This window comes from Erigeron canadensis, chromosome 3, assembly GCF_010389155.1.
Source record: "Erigeron canadensis isolate Cc75 chromosome 3, C_canadensis_v1, whole genome shotgun sequence".
In the NCBI taxonomy this organism is placed as follows: domain Eukaryota; kingdom Viridiplantae; phylum Streptophyta; class Magnoliopsida; order Asterales; family Asteraceae; genus Erigeron; species Erigeron canadensis.
Genome location: NC_057763.1, coordinates 6,044,120 through 6,065,679, shown reverse-complemented (window position 1 = coordinate 6,065,679; position 21,560 = coordinate 6,044,120). Strand labels below are relative to the sequence as shown.

Sequence of the window (21,560 nt, the reverse complement as noted above, 5' to 3'; positions counted from 1 at the left end):
CCATACTTAAAGTGTTGGGCGGTCTACCCTTAAATGATGAAAAACAATTAACTTTCACCTTTGTCAATATCCAACTGTTAACATGACCAAGACATAAGAAGTCTGGTGGCCTACACGAGTAAGGTGAAAATTTTGTGAACTTAACTTTTATCCTTACCCATTCCTTAAAATCCACCTTTTCAAAATCTCCATCCACATGATCTATCACATCCATTTTTAAATCTATGAATTCTACCTAATTTATCCATTTATTATGATCAAACAATACTGGGTTACCTAAAGTGTAAAAACGACTCTTTTTAGGGACAATTAAGCACTTATGAATGAGGAAAGTAGTCAATGCTCCCTCTAGCTTCCTCTTTTTGCTCACCATTTTAAAACTTGCTTGAACTGTGGGTAATACATCTGTTATGGTTTTCACAAGCTTAATCATCCTGATCGGACCTGTCACTTCCTCTTCATCCAAGGTATTTTCGAATTTATCTTCCAAGTCCTGCAAGATAAAGTTAGCAAAATTTGTGTCATCATAAGAAACATCATATACCTGATCAAGAAAAGAGGAACAAATCTCCAAGTCAACAACTTCTAGCACTGGCTCATTGCTAATGATTAATAATTCATTTGGTTCTGAAGGAGTTGACTGATAATCATCTTCTTTCAAAACAGCTCCCATAAAAGGTTGTGAATGAAATTTTGGTTCTTGTGTTGCTATCTTACTCACAGCATCGCCTAGTTCCATAAATTCTTCTTCAAGGCTTAACTTTTCCATTATCACTTTACCAAAGTCAGATTGTGGAAGAGACACATGTGGCTCCTCCAATGCATTAGTGTTCAGGATTTGAAATGAATCCTGTATCTCTTTTGGCTTTCAGGAGGTTGGGTATGAGATTCATTTTCCAAGAAATCAAAAGCTTCCATTGTTTCGTTCTCTTATGAAGTCTCATACTCTTCTTGCCATCTTGTTTCATTTTTGGGTAGATACATAAATTCATTCGATTGAACAAATTCTTCTAAATAATCAAATACCTTGTTGGTGTTCATCCCTACTAATTCCTCATCTAGAATTTCGTATGATTCGTCATCTAGCCACACAAATATATGTTAACAAGTTCACCAACAAAAGCATTGTTCATGGTTAACGTATCAACTACGTCTCTCATCCTCAACCATGTTTCATACCAAGTTTCGTTGGGCAATTGCTTAAAGTACCGAATCTCGTTCGGATATTCTGCCTCCAACTCATAGTCTTGATCTGCCATGGGTGACGCTAATACTACAAAACAAATACTACACACCCTGTGAAAAGCACAAATTGAAAAGAAAAACTAAACAATAAAATGGACTAGAACTAAATAAAAAAAATTAACACTAAATTACGCTAATATAAGAAAGCAATTAACTTCCTCACAAGTGAGAAAGGATCGAATCACAAAATTGAACAACTACTTAAACAAAAGTCCCCGACAGCGACGCCAAAAACTTGATGTGTGAAATCAAGTAATAAAAATTTATAAATACAAACTACTAGAAAACTTACTACAACACACTTATGGGCAGTGTATCCGTTCGTATGCAGTATAGTAAACCGGTAAATCTGAGATCGTTCACAAAGACTTTTGTAAGCAATTGTCAAAATAAAATGATTAAAGAAAAATGGGGTTTTATGGTCGAGTTGCCACGTTGCAAATAGTTAATAAATTTGTTAGTAATCCCGCTGGATTAATCGCAAGAGAGAAAGTTTGATTTTAAAAACAATAATTTAAAAGGCATCCATCTTGATTTCGTTCGACAACATGTTCAGATTGCACATAAAATGAAGTTCAAATCCAGTTTAGTTGATTAAATAACCGAGACTCAAATTAAGAACCAACCCCGTACCTGTCTAGTTAATAACTTCTTTTGACTCTCTTGTATAAACTAGTTCCATTACAAAGGCCGGTACCCCAAGACATCTTTTATAACTTAACTAGTTCAACAATGGTTTTAGTTATTTTAGACAACAATTACACTACCGATTGTACCCAACCGTTAACACATCTATTCTTATTATCATTGAATGATAATCTACCGTACCCGTCATGGATCCAATTCGTTTGTACCCAAACAATTGAAATAAAATATATGAAATCAGTAATTACCATTAAAGACACATATAAATCACCAATCAATTCAAGATAAATTATAAGGAACAAATACACTAAGATCACGATATAACGTTAAATGAAATCAACATCGAATTATTAAAAGTGTGCAATCCTTACATATTGTCTTACTCCATCAAGATGGATGAAAAGTCGATTAGCCACTCATATTAAAATACGAATAACAAATCAAATTAAGAGAATTCATCGTTACCAAATACAAAGAATTGAAAGGAAATAACGAGAATAATCCAATCGTGTTCTTGATCTTCAAAGATGATTAATTGGATGAAAAAACTCTCCAAAAAGTCTTGAAAACGGCTGGAAAAGTAAAGGTAGGGTTTTGGAATGATAAAGCATGCTATTTATAGGTTTCCAAAAATTATTGTACAGATTCGGCTAGAGCTGCAGGGCAGCTAGTATGCTGCGGCGTAGCTCACCTTGACCGCTGTTGACCTTTTGACTTCTATTGACTTCGAACTGGAAGTGCTGCTGCGCAACTAGCTAAGCTGTTGCGCATCTATACCTTTCTGTTTTTGAGCTGTTGCGCAACTATTCTATTTCCAACTTTGACTTTCATTGACTTTCTGCAAACTTCATCCAAATGCTCCAGATTTCATCCGTTAGCACTCGTTTCACCTCAATAATGTCGTTTTCTCCAGATTTACGTTTAGATACCTGTCATTAACCTGAAACACTAACAAATACCATAAACTTCATCCAGTGTGATTATTATTTCAAAAATAATTTATGTAAAAAGGGTAGAGTAGTTATTTAAGGGTATTATATGTATTTTAAATAGATATGTTGAAATTAATAAATAAAAGAGAAAGAATTAATTAATTAATTAAGGGTAAAATGGTCATTTCGTATAGAGATATTTTTATGAGAGAAAGTATTGAAAAGTGTTAGGAGAGAGAGTATGATAATTTTTATAAAATAATAGAAAGTAGAGATAATTTTCAAATTTACAAATTTAGAGAAAATTGATTTCAGTAAGTTACAAAAGTTAAAGGATGTTTTTTTTTTGTTAATCTTAAATAACTCTTAAATAACCTTTTAATTATGTTCTCTTCTTTACCGTTCCAAAAAATAAAAAAATCATGTTCTCTTCTTTGAATCCCAATGTTGATATAAATATATGTATTTCTCAAAACCCTCTGAGAATCTCACCGAACACACACAGTACACACAAAAATAAATTTTGTGTGTATTTACACACAAAATACAATACATTGATTTGATAGATTGATTCCTGCAACTCTGCAAGCATTTATTCTAAAAAACAATATTCTTACGCTGAAAAACAAACAAAAAAAAAAACTTGCAGAATATCTATCAAAAATCTAGATTAAAGTTGTAGTAGCTTTCAATTCATCAAAAAAGGAAAAAAATAAATCTTGCAGAATGTTTGTCAGAAATCTACATTAATCTTGTAGTCGGTTTCAATTCATCAAAAAAACAAAAAAAAAAACACACACACACACACACATAATAATGTCTGGAAATCCACCAACAAACCCATTGAAACGAAACTTTGAAACCATGATCAATCATTCCCAAAAACATCAGTAAGCATTATTATTATATATTATATATTATTATTATATATAAAAATGTGTATATATGCATATAGTTTGTATATAATGTGTGTTTAATTATGTTGTAATTAATGTGTGTTTATTCATTTGATCAAAGGTCTGAAGATGTAATGAATAACCAGCTTAATTTGACACCTACAGAGTAAAGTTTTTTTTTAATTTTTATTGATCAATAATGTTTGTTTTATTAATGTGTTTTATTTTTTGTTTTTAAACTTTATGTATGATGTTTTTTTGATGTTGGTTTTCTTGTTGTAATAAAGGTATCAGCTTGATGTGTTTAAGGTGGCTATGTGTCGAAATACGATAGCACGTCTTGATACGGATGCCGGAAAAACAACGATAGCTGTTATGATTATAAAAGAAGTTGCATTGTCGCTTAAAAGTGAACCATCTGATAACAAGTTAATTGTTTTTTTAGCCCCAACTCGAAAGATTGTTGAACAGGTATAAAGATTTTTAGCTTAGTAGCTTATAAGAGGTTGTTTGGGACTGTTTTAGTGGGATGTTGTATGATTTTGATGTTTGCAATGATGCGAATAAATCGGAAAATAATGTTTCACAGATCATATGAAAAAAAAATTAAAATTCATTATCTGCACGAGAAATCGCAATTTTTATAAAATTTGGCACGCACTTGCAACTTTTTTAAAGCGCTGTTTGTGAGCACAAAATCTGTTTTAGCAATGAAAAGAAAGTTGTTTCTGAAATAGAGATAGTCCACTTTTAAAGTTAACTGATTAATCTTGTTTATTAAAAGAAAATTGTGGTTTTTTCGTGCTTTGAAAATATTTTATTAATAGGCTAAGATTTGTTGTAAAACTTGCAATTTGATAAATATTGTTGGTAATTTTGTTATAAAGTACAAATCCATGTGAACCATGTAAAGTGCTAAGTTTGACCCCAAAGTCAACTATCTACAGTTATGGATAGAAGTGCTTTTGGATTAAAGTGTCACTGTTTCCTTCCCTTAATTGCTATATCAGTTATGTTTTTATCCTTAAAAAGTTTATGATCGGGTGGACATATTTTCAGCTGCTATTTCTGTATATATGTTTCATTCCTGTTTTAGTTTTGCTTGTCTGATTATCTATTAATAACTAGTCTTACTAATTACGCATTCCAGCAATACAATGTTCTTAGGGAAAAAACAGACCTCATAGTTGATTTTTACCATGGGTCTAAAGTAGGAGATATTGACGGAAAGAAGGTTGATGAATGGGATGGTGCTGTATGGGAACACGAGACAACCAAAAATAGAGTGAGTTTGCTGCTAACATGTTTGTTTCTCAAAGCTAATTTTATAAAAGATTTTAAGTTTAGTTTTGCTTTCTTCCATTATTATATTTCTCTTTGGTTCTTTTTACAGGTGATGGTTATGACACCTCAAATTTTGTTGGATGCCTTGAGGAATGCATTTATCAACTTTGAAATGATAAGTTTATTAATTATTGATGAGTGTCATCGTGCTAGTGGCAATCATCCTTATGCAAGCATAATGAAGGTAATAAATTATCTTCTATGACTGTCAATATGTTGGATATATACGTGACTGTTGTTAGAAATAATATTGCTGAGGTTTTATGTTCCTCGTGAAGGAATTCTATCTCAAAGCTGCTAACAAACCAAAGATTTTTGGCATGACTGCAACCCCAGTTACTAAAAAAGGTAGGTTTTTTGAGAGACTTGGCTTATTTCTTCTTATATTGAATGACGTTCAACCTGATTATAGTATTCTCGAGTTTCATTTCATAGTTTTTGTTGTTAGCTTTTCCTTTTTATATGTCTTAAGCAATATAGACGTAATATAAGCAGGTTTCATCCTCCATGATCGTCTCAATTCTTGCATCTTACTATGCTTTGCTCGATAGGATTTGCAGTACACGGATCATATCTAGTGAGGCATGTTAAGAACGGAAGTACTTGAGCACACATGGGTGGTAGAATGGGTGGGTCAGGCTACATGTCAAACGGGTTATTATTTGTATCGGTCGAAATAGGGCTGTTCCTTCGTGAATAACCTTTTCTTCAGAACCTATAAGCTTCCTATACTGTAATAGTTAGTGTCAATTATAACTCCTAGAGGTATTATAGCAATAATCTAGTTTGTGGAGTAAAATGCTTTAGAAGTTTTTATGCAATAATGTTAGAAGTACACTAAGTTTGGATGACCTTCAAAATCAAACATAACCGAATTCAACCCATCATTAGATAATGGCTTAAATCTTCTACCTCTTATTTGAACATTACTGCAGCGTAACTGAAAGGGCCAGATAAAAAGGTAAAACATGATAAAGTACCCTTATGTCTTTCAGCCAAATGTTGGTCACGGGTTCGAAACCTTTGAAAGGCATATTGGGAAGTCCTTGCCAATGAGGTGGGGCATGGGGGTTTTCTCTAGCATTTAGCTAGTTTCCTCCAGAACGGTAGTGGGACTTCCACTGCCAGTCATGCCCTCGGATTGATTGTGCTGGTGACGTGGTCGATCTCTACCGGACGATGAAGAGGCATGCCGCTGAGTCCAATCACCACTGCTGTTCTAAAAAAAACATGATAAAGTAGATACAAGTTATGATAAAGGATATGTAAGTTTAATAACCTAAGGAAAGAATGAGGGATTCTTTCTGTGTATAATATGATCAAAATTCTATTTGCAATATGAAAGAATAGTGGGGGAGGACTAGGAGGTTGGAGGCTGAGTATCATACTTTAAATATATACATTTGTCTTTTTGCACCAACCTTCAAAGTTATATGATAATTAACGCTTTATATGCATCTCTGATTTTCCAGTAGGTGTCTCTTCAACTGAAGATTGTGAAGCCCAGATTACAATGCTTGAAAGTGTTCTAGATTCTCAGGTACTAATATTTCATTATACAACTTTGACCGTTTATTCAACATTTATGTTGGAACATGAAATTACCAACAGGCCTTTGGCCAAGGTGGTATCTAGGTGTACTTAAGGTCCTCCCCAACTAAGTCGTTGAGGGTTCAAGTCCCAGCTAGGACAAAGTCGTATTGTAGGTGGATGGTGTTTGGTTGCTGTTCAAACAAGTATATACTTATTTGGAATACGGAAATTGATGGTAGCAATAATGAGTGCAGGTCTACACAATACAGAACAGGACAGAACTAGAGAATGTCACCCCATCAGCCTTACATATATATTCTTTCTATCAACCAGCCAAGGTTGACAATGTGGATCTAAAAGGCAAAATGGAATCCTCACGATTAAAGGTGAATATATAAAAGTCCTGCTATTTAAAAAGAAAATAAGATCCTTATTTGTTGCTGTCTAACTGTTTTCACTTACAGTTTGAAGAACAACTGTTCAAGATGCAAATGTCACTGCAAAGTAATCACAAAGATGCCACTGAAAAACATGAGATTCTTCGAAAGAGGCTCTCTGATGATCACTCTAAGATCGTTTATTGCATTGATGAACTGGGCCTTTTGTGTGCTTATGAGGTAGGAAATTAAATTTCTAAAAAGAAATCTTTTTCCTATATGCCAATCTTTTCGCCCAAGTTTAGTAAGCTGTTATGTCAAATATAATTGATTGTTTTGTAGGCTATTAAAATTTGTATAGCTAACAACCCGAAAGCTGTTGAAGAGTGTGATCTTTATAAAGAAAGCTGCTTAAAGTGTTTATATTTTCTTGACGAAACATTATCACTTATCTCAAAATGTTTACCAAATGGTATGTGTTGGATACCTAATGTTTTTAAACTTTTACCTTGGTACATATATATGGAATGGTTAGCATTGGAGCTCTTTGATGTACATATCTGTTTCTCAGGTTGTGAAATTTCTTTTGATGTTGGATGTGATTATGAGAACATGGTAGCAGCTGGATATATTTCACCTAAGCTATGTCAACTTTTTCATCTTCTACAATCACTTGGGTAAATATTTTCTTTTGGAGTCTCTCCCTTTATATAAGTGATTTTTCACTCAAAATGTAAAAATTCGTTTTCTCTTTTTCTTTTTGAGATGTAAATTACTGATATGAAAATATTATATTGAATCTAACAATTAGATTAATTCTCAAAAAACGGGTCAACACTAATACTTGAAATACTATTGTATGAGGAATTAAAAGGTCAAAATCTCGAATAAAATTTAAATCTTTGATCTGGAAATTTAACTTGGGGGTGAAAGGAGCCTATGCTTACCTTTTAGTTAATCAGAAAACTGAAATTTCACCAATCTAATAATTAATTGGGGCTCTGTTTTCAGGGAAGCTACAAAAGTATCGTGCCTCGTTTTTGTAGAGAGAAATTTAACAGCTAAAGTTCTTGACATATTTGTGAAGAGAATTTCTGACTTATCTTCTTTGGAAGTTTCTTGTTTGACTGGCAATACAACTTCAGTTGATGCAATGTCACTGAAACTGCAAAAGGAGACTCTTGAATCTTTCCATTCTGGGAAGGTATATTTACTATCTACCGGTGACTTTGAGTTTTACTAAAAGGGTGGTTGGGTAGGGTAGCATGCTATCCCGGGTTATTTTTTGGTACATGTCAAAAACATTCTGGTCCGGTTGACCCAAACTTCTTATTTCCCGAGATCTTTGTATATTATAAATGGTCAGTATGTTAATTATAGCTACAAAGCGGTACATTGCTTCAATTATAATGTGTAGATGCATTCTTGACTTGTTTCCTTTTTTAAGCTAGTTTTTAGTTTATATATTAAAAGCCAGTGATAAAACAACCTTAGCAGCCTCATGTAAGTAAACGGGTTGAAATTTCAACCACTAAGTTCGAGCATGCTCTATTTTGTCCAGAAACAGAAGAAGACTCTTGACTTTTATGGACAAACCCGTTAATTTCCAAATAAAAACTATTCTAATTTAAAAAAACATACAAGTTCATTCACAACTCAGTTTTATCTAGTAATGCTATAAGTTGTTTTTTAGTAAATCATATATTTCAATGATATCAAAGTCCTTAAGCAAATTTGATTTATGTTCATGTGGGCATAGACATACTCGTGTTATCTTTTTTATTAAATTTTAAATGTATAAATTTGACTCAACTAGGTGAATCTACTGTTTGCTACGGATATTATTGAGGAGGGCCTTGACGTGCCAAAATGTTCAACTGTGATCCGTTTTGATATCCCAAAAACTGTTCGAAGCAATGTCCAATCATGGGGACGGACTTGTCAAAGTGGCTCTCAGTTTATCATGATGCTTGAGAGGTAATCTGACCCCCCCCCCCCCCCCCCCCCCACACACACACACAAATGTAGGAAGTGGGACTCGAACCAGGGTCTAATACCTACAAATGGGCCACCAACCCCATTGGCAAAGTATTAATTTTTATCATCAAGTTTTGTTTTCATACCTGTAAGTATGTATCAACAGGGGAAATTCAAAGCAAAGAGAACATGTTTGTGATATCATTCGAAGTGAGCATTCCATGGACAGTTCTAAAAAGGGTGACCGTGGTACTTCTGTTGTAAAGCCTAGTAACTTCAAAGAAACAGAAACATATTATGTTGAGGCAACGGGAGCTTCAGTCACTGTACATTCCAGTGTTAGTCTCCTTCATCAATACTGTTCGAAACTCCCAGCTGACAAGTATGATTTCTTTATAATATTAACCTTGCTCCATAATTTTTTTTCTTAAAAGTGGCAAAATGAATGGGTTTCATAGGTTAGGAATTGGCTTTCTGGTCAAAACGAGATATTTGTCACGTTGGCGGCAGGTTAGCTCGACAAAAATGTTAAATTTTTTAAAATATTTTTTTAAACAATTTGTAGGTTAATGGTGAATACACAAAAATATTTTTATTACAATAATAAGATAATAGATTTAGTAAGTTGCATGCATTAGCCATACAGGGCAAATTTCAACCTTTTCGACTTGTTTCATCTCTAGCTATATGTTTTGATTTTACACATTTAGCCAGTTAGAGAAACCACATTGACCCCTTCCAAATGCCACCTTTTGCACTTGCCCATTCAAATTCTAAAATAACTTGCTCTATAGGTTGTCCACTCCGAAACCAAGTTTCCAATTTTTGCTGGTGGAAGATTTATACCAGTGTGAAATGACTTTACCACCTGGAGCTGTTTTTCAAACAATAACGGGTCCTCCTTGTAAGTCATCAGCTCTTTCAAAGCAGCTTGTATGCCTAGAGGCCTGTAAAAGGTTGCATCAAATGGGAGCACTCTCTGACCATCTTATCCCTATTAATGAATGTTCGTCACAGAATGAATCTTCTAAAAATAGTAATAAACCAACTTCCGGTGCAGGTATGGTGTACCAACTGAAATATACTAATGTTTTATTGTCAAATTTTTGGGTTAGTTTGATGTAATATGGATTATTTATAATTGTCTTTTTATAGGGACTACAAAAAGGAAAGAATTACATGGGACCAGACCCATTCGAGCAGTTGTTGGTACATGGGCCGATGAGGTCGTTGATGGCGTGAATTTTTATGCATATACCATAAATTTCACTTGTAACATTGCTGAAGTGAAATATTCAAGCTTTGTTCTTTTGATTGAGTCAAAGCTTGATGATGATGTAGCAAATATTGAAATTGATCTATACCTGGTGTCGAAGTCTGTCAATTGTAAGGTTTCTTCATGTGTGGAATTGCATCTCAGTGCAGAACAGGTTTGCACAAAACTTTGTTTGTAGTGTGAAACATATGTAAAATATAGAAGTTATTATTATGTAAAATATAAACGCTATTATTATGTGTCCTGCTACCTTAGTCGATGCAATTAGGTCTACGCGGTATTCATGCTGCTCCAATTGTTGCCCAATAATTCTCATTAATTATTGGCATTTTGTACTTTGAGTAATTTTGTATTTGTATCTTATACTAGGTAGAAAAAGGCAAGTGCTTCCAAGAGCTATTTTTCAATGGAATATTTGGAAGATTGTATATTGGGTCCAAACATTCAGATGTTTCAAGAGAGTTCTTACCACAAACCAACCAAAAATTGTGGATCCCATCATACATGTATTTGCTTCTGCCATTGTTGTCGCAAGATCCGTTCGAGATCAGTTGGAACGAGATTGACTCATGTGTATCTGTAGTTGAATTCGTCAAGAACTTTTCTCTTTTAAGGGCCGAAAAGCAGAGCGTGGATTCGATCATGATGGATTCTGATGACGATGATATGGTTCATTTTGCCAACAGATCTGTTCATAAAAATGATCTTGAAGAACTTGTAGTTTTGGCGATTCACTCTGGGAAAATCTACTCCGTTCTTGAGCTTCTTGAGCAAGAGACCGCTAATAGTCCTTTTGATGGAGATGCTAAAAAGTTTTCATCATTCACCGACTATTTTTTCAAGAAGTATGAGATTGATCTAAAATACCCGGGACAAAATTTGTTGCTGCTAAAGCAAAGCCATAGGGCACATAACCTTCTTGTGGACTTCAATGGTGAAGGTTTGTTGAAGCTTATGCTGGTTTTTAGTAGTGGCAAAATGGGCGGGTTGGGTGATGAGTCATAACAGGTTTGGGTTGAAATTGCCACCAGTATTGTTTTTGCTGATGACAATATTGTATTCTCTTGAGTGACAATGATCTATTTATTGGATTTTCTAGGAATTTTGCATGGAAAGAAGATACGGGCCGAGAGTTGTAAGGTGAATACTAACAGACAAAGATATTATGCTCGTATACCACCCGAACTTCTAGTTATTATTGATGCGCGATTAGCTGTTACGAAATCGTTCTATCTGCTACCATCATTAATGCACCGGCTCGAGTCTTTAATGTTGGCTAGCCAGCTTCGTGAGGAAATCAGTGGCCACTCTACTGATTTACACATTTCAAGTTCACTGGTTTGTGATTTTGTGATTAATTGATGTTCTTTTGAAAATAGTAGTACTTTGTGGTTTGTACCTCAAAGTACAATTTACATGATGGCGCCCCTTATAATATTGTGATTCTTGTCTTTAGATTTTGGAAGCCATCACAACTCTCAGATGCAATGAAAGTTTTTCTATGGAGCGACTGGAGTTGCTTGGTGATTCAGTGCTGAAGTATGCAGTGAGCTGTGATCTTTATCTTCAATACACCAATAAACATGAAGGGCAACTGTCTTCTCGGCGATCATGGCAAGTTTGTAATTCGACCTTGTACGATTTGGGAATTGGCTGCCAGTTACAGGTATGCTGTGAAACTTGTAATGATCTATGTATATTGACCTGTATACTTGATAAGTGTGTTACAAGCCTACAACATTAGTACATTCCATATAGGTCACAGTTAACTGTGTGCAGTAGTTTTCTGTTGCTTCAATACTAAAGTATTATTGATGCGCGATTAGCTGTTGAAAATAACCAAACCCAAATAACCCGACCCAATCCGAATGGGTTTGGGTGAAATGAGTTGGGTTATTCGGTTTACGGGTCGTCATTTGGGTTAACCCGACTAACCCAAAGCTTAATCGGTTTGGGTTACGGGTGAAAATTTCATATATTGGGTCAACCCAAATAACCCAAATAAGATGTTTGTTTGTTCTATATATACTAATATAACACATCAAATTTGTTCAAAGTATATATTCTTGAATATTAACGATAAACAACTATCTTTTCATTCAAGAATTCAAAAAACGCATAATTACATGTGTTTCAACCGTTTTGGATATAAAAGTTTCTTAATTTAAATAAATATCACTATTATTTAAGTTTTTGAAATTAAAATTACATTGTTGCAATGTTGTATAACTAACAAACCTATCTAAGTTGCACGTAACTTCACCAATCACGTTTTTTTTGGGTCACCCAAAACCCGACCTATAAAAACCCGAACCCGAATAGCCCATACCCGAATAACCCAAAGCTTATTTGGTTTGGGTTACGGGTTGATTTATAATTTTTCAAAACCTGATTAACCCGACCCATGAACACCCTTACGAGTAGTTAGAGGTGCAAAATTGGTGCATCGGGAGGTTGTGTGATGGGTCAAAATGGGGAATGTTGGTACCGATTGTAATGTGTCAGGTTCGGTTGGACTTTTTTGACCTAATACACTTTGTGTCTAAATAGAACTTTAGGATTAGTGTGACACGTATTGGTACCAAGTTTATTATATTTTAAATGATGTTTGAATAGGAGTTTTTTTTAAAGGTTTTATGCATATCTGGATGTCTTTTCAACCTCTTTGAACCATTTCATTTTTAGCTAAATGCTTTTAATCTACTCATAGAGTAAACATAGTGATAACCCTAATCAGCCCGTGTTCTTAGCTATATGGGTTAAAATGCCACCTCTAGGGGTCCTTTTAGGTCTGGACTGCTTCGTTTCTGCAATCTTGGACCCTCAATGTATCACTTAAAAATCCTCACGTGGAATTTGTTTCAGGGCTACATAAGAGATAGTGCATTTGATCCTACCAGATGGACTGCACCAGGCATGTTCCCATTACGACTTTGCCCATGTGACCACGACGTTGAGACAACGGAGGTGCCTATTGACCCCAAATACCAGAGTGAAGATCCAAAAGTTTTGACAGGGAAGTGTTGTGATATGGGCCATCGATGGCTGGGTTCAAAGACAGTATCAGATTGCGTTGAGGCCCTTGTAGGAGCTTATTTTGTTGATGGTGGGTTGGTTGGTGCTCTTCACTGTATGAAATGGCTTGGTGTTAGCTGTGACCTTGATCCATCACTTGTCAATAAAGCCATTGAAATTGCTTCACTCCGTGCATATACTCCAAAACTTGATGTCATTCAGAGTTTAGAGTCAAAACTCGGGTACGAGTTTGTAGTGAAGGGTTTGTTGTTGGAAGCTATAACACACGCATCTGATCAAGGCCAGGGTGCTGGATACTGTTACGAGGTATTATATCCATTAATTAGTGGAGGTGCCAAATTGGGCATTTAGGCGAGTCGGGTAACAAGTCAAAAAGGGTTTGAGTCAACAAAAGCAGTTTTTTATATGGGCTGAAACTCATGGGATCATTTTTATTCAGAGTGGGATGGGTTGGGTCTTGCTACATTAACCCGTTTTTCTTTTAGGTGGTTTTATTCATTAAAAATACTACTTTGGGATATTTCAAAGTGTTTGACCCATTTCCTTAAAATAACTTTTGTAATATTACATGTTTGACTTGTCAAAGCTAAAAATAACCTAAAGTCACTTGTTTATGAGTACACACGTCCATATTGTCACCTATACTCCTATGATAAACTTTTCTTTTCCGTTAAATGCTCAACAATCCATGTACTGGTGTCTGTAGCAAGACGTGAACTCAAATAAGGGTTGCAAAGAAATAGCAACTGTAAAACTGACTCTTTTATTGTCGATTTTTGTGGATGCTATCTTCTAGAGGTTAGAGTTTCTTGGTGACTCGGTATTAGACCTGATTATTACGTGGTATCTCTACAAAAAGCACACAGACCTTTATCCTGGAGAACTCACGGATTTACGTTCAGCATCAGTTAATAATGAAAACTTCGCTTATGCTGCTGTGAGATGGAATCTTCATCCACACCTCCAGTATCGTTCGGGTCATCTCCAAAGCCAGATTACAGACTATGTAAAGTTTGTAGCTACCTCTTCGACGGATACAAACTCACTCCAGACCAAGAAAAGTCCTAAGGTGTGTTTAGAGTCATCGATGTTTTTCTCTTTTTTTCTTGCATAAACTGGACATTAGGCGGAAAAGCAGGCAGATCAGACGGGTTGCTATTGGGTCAAAATGGATTTGGTACTTAGGTTTTGTTGACCCTAAATGATTTGTGCCTTGAATATTATTACAACTGTCTATTTTTAAATAAACAGATTTAGGAAGCTGTCTGCATTATAAATACACTTTGAACCACATTTGATCTGTTCAACCCATTTGACCACATTACAATTTTTAGCTGAATTTTCTCTAATTCTCCCATTGATTTGATAGAGATAGATAAACTCAATATAATGGGTCGAAATTTTCGCCCCCACTGGACATGAAACACAGATGACTTGGTAACCCTCACAAGTGGCATCTGTTATAAGTTAGGAATTAATATCTACAAGGATGAATTCAAGAATAGTTTTATGTTCCCAAAATGTGTGTCTGTCTATTTATTGATATATCATGTTTGTGTTATTCATAGGCACTTGGTGACCTAGTTGAGAGTATTGCGGGGGCCATATTAGTTGATACCAAACTAAATGTTGATGAAGTTTGGCATATCTTTGAGCCTTTATTATCTCCCATAGTAACACCTGATAAACTTGAGCTTCCTCCTTTACGTGAATTATTGGAATTGTGCGACTCCATGGGTTATTTCATGAAAGACGTCTGTTGTATCAAGGGTGATAACGTAATGGCCGAGCTACGGTTGCAGCTCAAAGATGTCTTATTAACTGGAAATGGCACAGCTTCAACCAGGAAAGTTGCAAGGGGCCAAGCTGCTCTTCAGTTATTAAAAGAACTCGAGGTTTGGATTCCTTTCTATTATGTATTACATCTTTCTTGTTAATGTTAATAACAGGCATCATTGGCAGATTTCTGGATTTTCACTTTGGAACATATATATCTAAGTCACAATAATCAACTTTTAATGAACATGTTTAATTTCTACGTGCTGATTATTTAACTACCAGTTTTGGATAATCACTTGCAGATCAGCAAGAAGTTTGATTACCTAGTGTAATAAAATTACCTATTTTCCGCTTCTTTTAACCTAATCTGAGATACTATTACCATATTCTACAAAATTCTCACTTTTTCACGAAAGAATATTTTTTTTAGTCATTTTATCAAAATTACTGAATAGTTGAGATTTTCCGATTATCAACACTTAAATATGCTATTAGCAGAAGTTTGAACAGTGAAAGCACGCCCACACATTGTTTTTTATTATTCAATATCACTTCTTACCCCCCCCCCCCCCCCCCCCCCCCCCCCCCCCCCAATTAAATGGTTGAGGTCCACTTCGACGTGTTCATTTCATTCATTTGACAGAAAAGAGGAATTTCAAGGAAGAACCAGGGTCATGACAATAGGGACTGGGAAATCAACAGTGAAAATATTATTTTAAGTGACACAACCTCATTAAAGTTAGATTCCACCAGGAATATAAAGATAAACCTCTTCGATCCTCCACCAAAGGATACCTCCATTGTCAATGATTGTTCAATGGAGGAAGAATCCAATTCTATGATTGAAATTCCAGGTAATCATAAGAGAAACGTGTTCTATTTTACTACCTAACTTCACCCTTTAATATTAGTAACTCTTTCTTTTCTTTTTTTTTTTCCTTTTAAATGGGTAGTAATAAAGTCAATTAACACGAAAAAGGGTGGACCAAGATCTACGCTTTACGAGTTGTGCAAGAAAATGCAGTGGCCTATGCCCACTTTTACACCATCAGAGCAAAAATCAAGGTTAGTAACAATTGCTTCAAATTTTTTGTAAACTCTTTTTTCCTTGTTACCATATTCTAAGTTGTGGTTTTAAAATGAGCATATATGGTTTTGCAGATCCCTAATTGAAATCGGCGAAGGTGTTGACAAAAGAACAGCATTTAATAGCTTTGAGTCTTGTATCAGTTTAACGATTCCTGCTTATGGTGTTATTGAACTCACTGGAGATCCACGAGCAGATAAAAAAAGTTCTTTTGACTCTGCTGCACTATTAATGCTCTATGAGCTTCAGCGACTCGGGAAGCTCAAAATCGGTTAAAAAAAGTCCATTGATATCAACTGTCGGTCTTTGTACATAATTAGGAATAATCCATCAACATGACAACATGTTGAATGGTCTTTTCATTTCACTACGTAATAAGGCCTATATCGAAAATGAGATACAGGACTAGTAAGAAAATTTCATATATGCCATTAAGGAACATGTAAATATTTGCCTAATTAATTTTCAAAATATCATAAATGTCATTATTAAACATGAAAAATATCAAATATATCCAAATGCCTACATGTAATCTAAATTAGGTATTAAAATCCATTTAAAATTACAAATAACATTTTCACATTAAAATCCATCCAAATGCCTAAGGGCTTTCGCTAAGGTGCATTAAATAATTGTACACTTACCATTAAAATCAGGTGTGGGTTTTTGATATGTAAACGATAAGTGAAGCTCTAAGGGCTTGGGCTTTATTTAGCATTTTCCTTTTTTTTTTTTATACTAATCTCTATCTAGATAATCGAACCTTTCCGCTCCCCATTTGTTCCATATTAATTCGGTGATGATCACATTAGTGTTATCTGTTGAGCTAATGACTTTAAGATTAAAGGGAGTTTCGAGAAGCAATCATAAAGATTTTCAAGACTTAAAACATGAAAAATGTCTTGAATGTGAGAGTTAACATTATTAATTTTAGAACGACATGTATAAGGTCGAAATTAGAAAAGTGAGTAATGAAATGAATGTCAAAATCTGACTATTTTGACCCAATCTCTTAGAACAAACTGATTACCAATTCGCAATTACCAGTTTATAAACACATCTGAAAACTTGTTTCCCAACTTATTGTTTGTTGTTTTGTAGTTATTTTGGAACCAATTTTTTTGATCAGTTTTGTAGTTTGTAGCATTGAGGAATCAATATGGACAAGTTTCTTTCTTGGTAATTATACTCAACACATTAGATTTTATTAAAAGTTTTACCTGTTTTGACCCGCCCATTCGTGTCACCTTTTATTTAAATCTTTCGAGTGAAAATTTAAGTTTATGTTAATCATTATTTAATTGCATTGCATGGACAAGCTTTTGTAGCTCTAGAATCAGAAGTTGCAAAGTAATCTGGTGATTAAAAATGCCCGCCTGCATTTCTAAATGTTGATTTCGATAGGCTAGCTAGTTTATACGGAATACAAGTGCAAGTTTTGTTGATAAACGTAATCGAATGCATAATTCATAAATTGTCTATTAACATATGTTAGTGTTATTTTGATGTGATAAGTTTGAACATGCTTCTGTTTTGTTTTATGGAACGGTAGTTTGATATTTGATTGTGTATAATATTTTCCATAGAATTATACGTATAAAATAAAAGAGGGTATAATCGTAAATTGGTATATATGAAATTTAATCGTTTGAGTATTTGTGACATGTATGATATTTACAAGTTCTTTAATGATATATATGAAATTTAAATTTTTTTAAACATTTAATACTTTCTATTGATATAAAAGAAACCAGCAAGTCGCTAGTGATACAAGAGTAAGACGAAACGAAATTGAAATGAGTTTCTCTTTAATGACAAATATGATATTTTTATAAGTTCTTTAATCACATATATGAAATTATCAATAACAATTGAAATGATTTTCTGAATGGTGTTAGAGTGTACGTGCTCATTTAAAAGCTTCTTTGACTCTCCGAAGAAGTCAACACATTGGCCACCAACAACTTTGCTTTGCATATATCCATCATGTTTTGAATGAATAAGCAGTATCAGGCGCGTATAGAATGACTAGCTATCATTAAGCATTTCTTTCACTTTTGAATGACTAGCCCAATGTGTTGTTAATTTTATTCTCTTTTGGTTTAGCTAGCTAGCTAGTCACGAAAAATGTATTGACATGTTTTAGAACCGTACATGTACGATTAAAAATAAATAAGAATAGTTTAGTTTACTTCATATCTTCAAGAGTTAAACTGTATGTGGAAAACGTTCACGCAAAATTTATGAGGAAAAAAGAATAATTAAACTGTATGTGTTTAAATACATGCAAAAGGGTTCGTTCAATTCGTATGGTCGGTTGATATATACTACTACTATTAATCCTTTACTACTATATGATTTTTCACGCGATTTTCATTTTCACTCATATCAAATCAACATAAAAATCACACACAATATAATACAACACAAACTCAAGTACTCAACCGTCTTCTTATAATCAAAACACAAACAACTCAATTCTCATTTTAACCTTTTATTGTCTATATTTATAATAAGTATATATATGATCAGAAAACAAGCAGCTAACTAGCTAATTTTATATGGAGACCTTAAGTAACAGGCCTTTGAAGAGATGTTTTCAAAACATGATGATGGATCATCATTCTATTCCTTCTTCTGCTGCTGCACCTACACAAAACAAATAGTAATTAATTAAGAATCTTTATCAATTTCTCTTAGACATACTTTGAAAAAATAATACGTCAAAGTTTATCTTCTTATATTATGTGTGTTTATTTGTACAAGTTTGGAAACTCTGATAACTAATGAAGATCTCTCAGAAAACCACAAGTCTCCAGGTGCAGGTAAACTTGAATACATTATATTGTTTATATCTTTTTTTTTTTTTTAAAAAAAAAAAAAAAATCCTAAAATGACAATACTTTTTTTCTTAAATCTAAAATGACAACTCTTTATACAACATACTACATATATAATTTACTATTTGTCCTTCACTGATTACCTCAGTGGTTGGACACCCAGACTTTTGTCCAAGAGGTCACAGGTTCGATACTCTCGGCCTGCGATTGCTTGCCAGGATTTTATCCTAGATTTCGTGGAGCTTTTACCGGGTGGGGCGGGCGGGAGGGAGGGGATCGGGTAGATCCACGGTATCCAGTCCGGATACCCGTGATTTGACCCTTGCTGTTCTAAAAAAATATAATTTACTATTTTTAATGTTTTGACAACTTTACAATATTTTTATGGCCCAAAAAATGATAAATACTATTAAATATATATCCTTCTAACTATTTGATTGTGACACTGATCAGATTATGAAAAATAATGATTGAATTATACTATCATAATTTAAAATGTTTAAGAGGATTATTAGTCTATTTTCTCATAAGATTTATCATTTCCTAGTTTTGTATACGTATTACAATCAAATAAAAATATTTTTAAGTTTATAAACATTAATTTCATAAACTTTTTGGTAAAATTAAAATCAATTAAAGTCATTTTTGCTACATATATATAATTATTATATTTATGCCCATGGCAAATACATGGCTATAGTTAATGATATTTTTATGATAATATAAATTGTTAAAAATATATAAACTTAAATGTAAAAAGTATATATATAAACAAATTAATAAGAATAGAATTTTAAAACATTGAATGCGTATATTGTACTTCTGCTTTTGTAATACTTTTTGGTAAACAAACTTTTTTGTAATACTTTCTTAAAGACAATATTTGTATATATTTTTTTAATCTCACATTTGTTGTGCATCATCACATTAAGATACCTTTCGATTTAAATCAAGATATTACAATGTATAATTGTCCGTACTTAAAAACTGGACATTGTATCTATAAACCAATTTTTTATTATAAAAATATTTATAACAGTTTACATGAGCAATGTACCCTCTACTTATTATTCAAAACAATATTGTCTCAATCAATTTGCTGAAAAAAATGAATCTTAAACTCAAAATTTAAAAACTAAATATATTGGTTGAAAAATAATATTTTGGATTCAAGATCGAATTAAAGATATAGTTTGATATACAAATAAATGAAATAAGATATTAAATAATGACTATCAGTTAATAAAATTAAACAAAAAGATTTATTAATTTAAAGATTATAGAGTTTTGTAAATTATAAAAATTATCTCACCTCCCATTTTTAAAAATAGTTACACAATAGTTACATATGAAAGTACTACATTACAATTAATAAACACTCACTTTGAAATAAGTTTTTATAAAATACTAAATTTTCCCTTAATAATTTAATTTACACTCTAAACCTTTATTTTAATAATTAACACTTTAAGTCATTATCTTCTAAAATTTTTTATAAAATACTAAATTTTCCCTTAATAATTTAATTTACACTCTAAACCTTTATTTTAATAATTAACACTTTAAGTCATTATCTTCTAAAAATTTCCATTATCACAATTATATCAACCTACACTACTTGATACCGCCACTACTACCAATGATAGTATGATACCATCACCGACATCACTTGAGCGCCTTCCCCACCACCGCTATCGCATTGCGCAGATATCATATTTTAGAGTTTTGTAAAAATGGTCGTTAGACTTTAGCTAATCAAATTTAATGTTTTGTCTAACATAATAATTATTTAGTAAAGTCAAGGATTTAGATTGATTAATAATTATTATTAAAATTAATATTATGTAATAATATTCTTATGCATTAGATGTGTTCATTTTAAATGACTATATGTTATTTTAAATGACTATATGTTAAAGTATTATATATTCAAAGGGCCAATAATGACTAGTGCAACTGGTTAGAGGCACTTTAGGTTTTACCGAAGATCTTAAGTTCGATCTTTAGGGATAACAAGTCTTGGGGTTTTTTCTTCCAAATACTTGTAACGGCTCATGGTCAACATCTCGTTGTCTAGGGTACGTGCAAGGCTTCACCATTATACGGTGAGGTTTCCCTGATGTCGCATACCGACTGAATGTTCGAAAAAAATTATATATTTAAAGGATTGTAAATTTTGTTTTATCATTATTTATTTAATCTACTAATTAAATCAACATGTTAAAATAACTGTATTAAAATACATTAAAATAATTTTTATACGTATTTAAGGGAAGAGGAGTCATGCCTCTCAAAATTTCATCTCTCCCAAATCCCACCAATCAAATACTTCCAACTCAATTTTCCTTTTCAACCCTCTCAACCATCCTTCCCAACCATTTTCAATGGCATTCATGATCTTCTCAACTCTCCCAAATTTTTTTTTCTTTTTCATTTAATTTAATCAAACTTCTCCTTTTTTAATAAAAACTTAAATATTTCATTAAAATTAAACTAAACATTACATAAACATGAATTAAAAAGTACATAACAACATAAACCGAAACTAAAATTTTACATGATAATGAAGACAACTAAATCAAACTCGCAACTG

General features: G+C 33.2%; 1 protein-coding gene across 1 annotated transcript; it reads left to right on the top strand.

The window, feature by feature from the left end:
* The first annotated feature begins 3,435 nt into the window (after positions 1-3,435).
* Positions 3,436-16,585, top strand: LOC122592605 (endoribonuclease Dicer homolog 3a). The gene is made up of 25 exons (XM_043764880.1): positions 3,436-3,712; positions 3,840-3,884; positions 4,006-4,189; positions 4,869-5,003; positions 5,112-5,246; positions 5,341-5,410; positions 6,535-6,602; positions 6,850-6,981; positions 7,060-7,212; positions 7,315-7,444; positions 7,544-7,649; positions 7,984-8,176; positions 8,789-8,949; positions 9,116-9,331; positions 9,744-10,009; positions 10,105-10,379; positions 10,595-11,165; positions 11,325-11,563; positions 11,682-11,891; positions 13,091-13,567; positions 14,058-14,330; positions 14,830-15,156; positions 15,684-15,894; positions 15,994-16,105; positions 16,202-16,585. The coding sequence occupies exons 1-25, from the start codon at positions 3,639-3,641 to the stop codon at positions 16,401-16,403; spliced, it is 4,965 nt and encodes a 1,654-aa protein (XP_043620815.1). The 5' UTR covers positions 3,436-3,638; the 3' UTR covers positions 16,404-16,585.
* Positions 16,586-21,560: the final 4,975 nt, after the last annotated feature.